The 6,062-nt window shown below is 42.3% G+C and overlaps 1 protein-coding gene across 1 annotated transcript in view; it reads right to left on the reverse strand.

Annotated features, from left to right (window-relative positions):
- The window catches only part of LOC149146778 (uncharacterized), a 74,573-nt gene extending 69,014 nt beyond the window's left edge, over nucleotides 1-5,559 (reverse strand). The window contains exon 1 of the mRNA XM_089452861.1: nucleotides 2,620-5,559. Within this exon, the coding sequence (XP_089308987.1) occupies nucleotides 2,620-5,559 (2,940 nt within the window). The remainder of the gene's footprint in view (nucleotides 1-2,619) is intronic.
- Nucleotides 5,560-6,062: the final 503 nt, after the last annotated feature.

Consider the following 6,062-nt stretch of genomic DNA (forward strand, 5'->3'; position numbering starts at 1 on the left):
ACAACAGGCTGTCACTGTTCCTTTGAGCTATCTTCCTCTTCTGACGCGCTTTCTTTCCCATTGTTCTACGGATCTCCTTCAAGCGATCAAGCTTCTACCAAAGGACCTGCTTCGATACCAATTGTTGGAAATAATATTGAGGGGGGGGGGGGGAGGTGAATCAGTATTAGCCAATCAATAACTTTCTTATTTCCATAATCAGATTCATATACATTACTTCAGTTAAGGATCGACCCGCGTGTACTCGCAACTGTGTTTAATGCAATTAGCGTATATCCAGTAAACTTATGATTTAGTTAATTCATCATATGTTGATCTTTTATCAGTGCATCCGAACTTCATTAAACATATAAACAGTAACCTGGTGCAGTAAAACAAAATAGATCATCACACATAAGAAACATACATGAACACCATGATATATGGTGGAAACCCAATGTGGAACAAAAACCACCTGCTGCTGTCTTCCTTTAATATTAGAAAAACCTGTTTACAATCTTATACTGGCACAGAATCATACCAGTACACAGGCACCCACCTGTAGAAGGCTACAACCTTCTCTCGTTCTCCAACTTCTACTGGAAGGGAGCTAAAACCCCCTAGCTCTTGTACTAGTTGATATGTTTACTAGTACGTAGGTGCCGGCCTATTGAAGGCTCCAACCTTCATTCATCTTCCAGTTGCTACTGGAAGGGAGCTCCAACCCCCTAGCTCTTGTACTAGCCGATATGTTTACCAGTACGTAGGCGCCTACCTACAGAAGGCTATGACCTTCTCTCTTCCTCTAGGGACCACGTTTCATAAATTTTCATACTGGATACTCCTAAAGCACAACACCATAATCTGAAGGCCACGTTTCATCCAATTTTCATACTGGACCCATCAACAACATTGAAGCTCAAAATCAATCACCACTGCAACACAACTATTGCATCGACCAATCATCAAACATTCAATCATCAATCAGCCAATCACTGAATCACTGAAGCCCAGTCATCAAAACACACTCACCAGAACACAAAGCAGAACTCAAAACTCTGCAACAATAACCAGATCCAACTGCAACTTCAAATATCATACTTCATACTACATACGCGACTCTGATGAGCCGAAACAACGTGTATACATGCTTTTACCAGAGCTAACCTACATACATATCTGCAAATATTTACTTATAACTTTGCAGCTATGCTAGACATCAGTCACACCCAAGTCATAACAGTTATACAATAAAATATGCGTCAGTAATTCAGATCTAGTCTATCCATGATCAAACCACATATAATACATCCCAAGCCTTAAGATCTCGATCCATCATCAACCGCATAGGTGCATCTTTAGCTCAGATCAAGAAAAGCATCACCAACCCATAACCTGCATACTGGATCTCACACTTCATCAGATATTCAGTACTTGCACACGCCCTTTGGCCTAATGATCTTCTTCTCCTTATATAGGTTTAGGCTTCTCTCAATACCATGGTCCAAAACCATGTAGGACCGATACCTTGGACCCAATACCGGGGGTCAATACCACGGACCAAATACCATGGACCAATACCATGGACCAGAATACCATGGACCAAATACCACGGTCCAAAACTTAGTTTTCCAACATGTATGCACTTTCCCTTCTATGAAAGTGCATGTGTACATTATACGCTCCTTTTGGTCTGTTAATCCACGTGCATACGCTCTTTCCTCAAGGTGAACCTGCGTATACCTCTCTTTCTTCATTCTTTGTAGTTTGATGATTAATTCTTTGTTGTTGACCTGTTGCACTATGATCTGTCATCTGAGTGAGTTGCCATCAAGGACAAAACCTATGTCATACTTGTATCATAATGCCAACAATCATTACTCTTTTCCTTATGCTACCGTTATCATTCTTTTAGCTAGGATCCATGAAAATCTTGAAAAACAAATTAGAATTCTCCAGATTACTACTGCAAGATGGGTATGAATGTTAATACTGACAAGACTAAAGTCATGATAATTAAATCCTAAGGATCAACTATGACGATTTCATTTATGATAGTAAATACTTGGAGAAAGTTTCTTCATACAAATATCTAGGAATTGGCATCCATCATGAGCTCAACTAGAATTTTAACATTGAGAAAATGATTATTGGAGGCAAAAAAACTTTTTTTCCCGGGGAAAGAAAATTCATAATTTCATAAAATAGAAATTACATGTTGTGGATGCCCGAAGGCATATGCTGTAAACGTGGCTATGAAGTCCACTGTCAAAAATCAAAAAATAAATACAGGAAACCTAGAGGGTGTACTGTTTTGATGCATATATCTGCTATGTATAAAAACAAAAAATAACCCACGCAGGGGTTGTCAATCATAAGCTGTTCGTTTTTGTACAAAGCAAAAACTAAAAAGGTTCAGATTCATATAGCTGTAAATTAGAGGCTATTGCCCCTCAGTAGTCCCTCTTCTATGTATGGTCTGTGGAAATAATGATAGATCCCTGCCGGAGAATGTTCTGCGATCATCCATTCCCCTAGAGGACGATGCGTCGCTTCTTTTGATAGCCTGTCAGCAGTTTCATTTCTTTCCCTGTAGATGTGAGAAACAGAAATCTGATCAAAGAAAGTTTTGAAAAAAACAATTTCTTCCAATATAGATCTCAGAGAGTATGCAGTGCAAATAGCTGTATTGTTAAACCAATCAGTCACTATCTTTGAATCGCCAAAAATTTGTATATTTCTGCATTGTTTCAGGATAGCAAAGTATAGCAGGTGGCAGAGTGTTATCAATTCAGCATGGTTGTTAGTGCCAGGTCCCAGTCCCAAGCATATCTGGTAGAAATGTGTTTCAGAAAGGTAGAGGCAGATGCCGCACCCACAGCCGTGTTGTTGGGCAGCCCCGTCATAGTAGGCCCACGAGATAGCTTTGTTGATCTGTTCCTGATGTATAATCCTTGGTCTCTTTTGGCTGTCATCATTTGGAAGCTCTTCGTATGCAGCACAAATCTGTGGGGGGAGGAGATTCCAGTTTACCAGAGTATCATCAAAAATATTTTTATTTCTTTTGAGCCAAATATACCATGATACGAGGAGAGGCAGGTTTCTTGATTTGGTGATAGCTGATGTACTCCACCAGTTCTCCCAAGCCGAAATTATATCAACCCCCTGCCAGTTTCTAGTCATATTAAGAGATATAAGGACTTGAGTCCATATGCTTCTGGTGGTAGTGCAGGTGAGAAAAAGATGCTGGGTTGTTTCTTCTTCTTGGAGGCAGAGTACACATCGGGTAGGCCCCATGAAAGCCCGCCTTTTCAGATAGGAGCCCGTGGGAATCTTATCTTCTAAAATATTCCACATCAACAACCTGGTGCATGGAGGAGCTTGTAATTTCCATAGGCTAATCCACCAGCTTCTTATGATCTCCGGCTTCTTGTCTGCTATGATTATGTTATACCCCTGTTTCGGTGTGTATTGCCCCGTTTTTGAGTGAGCCCAGATGAGTTCATCTTCAGCATTTCGTAATCTAACATGAGTTTCTGTGAGAGCCTGTAGGTAGAGATGCCAAATTCTACTCCATTCATCTGGAATGTGCCAGTGCAGATCAGTCAGCCATGCTTGAGTATGGAAAGTGGTATTATGTTGATCCCCAATCTGTCCCAGATACTTGATACCTCTGTTGTTTAGGAGCTGGATCAGTCCATCAGGTAGTAAATGTGAGTTACCACATCCAATCCAAGGATCAATGCCAATACGGATAGAAGCTCCATTGCCAATCTTCCATATTAAGCCATCCTTAATGATAGAAATTGAATTTAGAATGGCTCTCCAAATCACCAATATGCCTTTCCTGTGCCAAGATGGGCTTCTGATCCAGTCTATGATAGTCAATGGCCAGATGTATTTATGTTGAATAACCTCAGCCCAGAGGCTGTTTTGTTTGAGGAGGAGCCAACTCTGTTTGGCTGCCAAGGCTTGAGCAAAAGCCGGAAGAAGTTTAAGTCCCCAGCCTCCCCACTGCTTCGGTGTAGCAATTCTTGTCCATTTTACCCAGGCAAACGGCCTGCCCTCCTTACTACCATTCCAGAGGAATCTACAACAGATTTGTTGAATTCTGTGAAGTATTCCTCTAGGGATCCAGGCGAGTGACATCCAGTACACCGGGGTGGCTTCAAGGACTGTTTTGATAAGGACAAGTCTGCCTGCCCTAGACAGGAACTTGTGACACCAACAGCCAATTCTCTTCTCCACTTTTGTAATGAGCCAGGTCCAGTTTGCAATCTTGTAACCATCTGGTTTTAGTCTGAAGCCCAAATATTTTAATCCCCCCATCAAATCAATAGCCTGAAAGGGAAAATATTGAGAGGCCAACTGAGATTCCTGTAGGGTGCAATCAGATAGAGAGATGGTGGATTTTTCTCTGTTGATCTCCATTCCCGTGGCTCTGCAGAAAAGGTTTAGAATCTCATTCAAAGTAGTCAAGTCCCGGACACTGCCATTCAGGAAGATCAATATGTCATCTACAAAAAGTAGATGTGTCAGGTAGAATTGTTCCATGATTTTTAGGCCTTGAAGGCCCCCCCTTCTTTTTTCTGTAGCTATAAGTCTGCTCAGTCCTTCCATGACTAGTAAGAAAAGAAGTGGTGATAAAGGGCATCCCTGCCTGATCCCCCTATCAATATTGAAGGAGGGCGATGCCGAACCATTTATGAGAATAGCAAAAGAGACAGAGGAGATGCATCCCATGATCCAGCTGATGAGTGCTGGGGGAAACCCCAAATGAGTAATAATCATCTTGATGTATAACCAATTTACTTTGTCAAAGGCCTTTGCCAGATCAATTTTAAGAGTGAGTCCCTTGAGATTTCTGAGTTTGATGGAGTGGAGGGCTTCCTGGGCAGTACCAATGGCATCCTGAATATGTCTATGGTGGAGGAAGGCAAATTGCTCCTGAGAGATATGATTGGATAGTATGGGCTTGATGCGGTTGGCGATGATTTTAGAGATGATTTTGTACAGACAGTTGCAAAGGGATATAGGCCTAAAGTCATTAAAAGAGGAAGGCGAATCAGTCTTAGGGATCAAGGCCAAGTAAGTGAAGTTAATGAGGGGGTGGATGTGTCCCGATGTTCTGCTTTCTTCGATGACTGCAAGAAGATCCCCTCCCAGAAGCTCCAGAAATGCCAAATAGAACTCCACTGGCCAGCCATCAGGGCCAGGACTCTTATCCTTTTTGAACCACTTGAGAGTTCCTTCCAATTCTTCCAGAGTGACCGGTTGATTTAAGTCTTCTGCCTCTTCCTGATCCACAAACCTTGGAAAGTGGCCAGCTAAATTGATGATATCCGGGAGGTTGATGACTGTCGGTGCAGTGAATTGCCTCTTGAAATGTGTAATCCCCAATCTGGCTAATTGTGGGTGAGTAGAGGCCCAACCCCCAGACTCACAGGGCATCTGCCAGATAGTATTAGTGGCCTTTCTTCCATTTGCAAAGTTGTGGAAGAATTTCGTATTACCATCACCCGCTTGGAGCCAGGTGGCTCTACTTTTCAATCTCCATTGTTCTTCCTTTTCCAGTAGCATCTTATTTTTATTTTCTCCAACGTGACTAGATTCATTTTAGTCTCCTCTGTTAAGAAACCTAGCCCCTGATCATCCAATAACTGTGCAATCTGTAATTCAATATCAGCAAGTTTCTGATCATCTCTCATCTTCTTCCTCTTAGACCACTCCTCTGTCATTGACCTGAGTTTATTTAGCCAAAAACAGAAGTCCGCAGCCGACCTCTGTTCCCTCAGGGGGGGTTGAGCTCTCCAGAACTCAGTCACCATGTTGATGTAGTCAGGATCTTTTAGATGCCCAACAAAGAATTTGAAGGGGGAGCGCGGCTTTCTTGATGGTCCAGTAATTTGTAGAAAAATGGGTAGATGATCAGAAGAGCCCCCAGTTCCCACCCATTGTCGATACAGGGGGAGGTAACGGATGAGGTTTTCATGAATCAAGAACCGATCCAATCTTCAGCCCAGGGCAGCCTCCCCAGTCCGCCTATTGTGCCAGGTGGGCAGCTTCTTATTCATGGGAACATC

This window comes from Pinus tabuliformis, chromosome X, assembly GCF_031772625.1.
Source record: "Pinus tabuliformis cultivar Carrire ecotype Pingquan chromosome X, CPIR1, whole genome shotgun sequence".
Lineage (NCBI taxonomy): Eukaryota > Viridiplantae > Streptophyta > Pinopsida > Pinales > Pinaceae > Pinus > Pinus tabuliformis.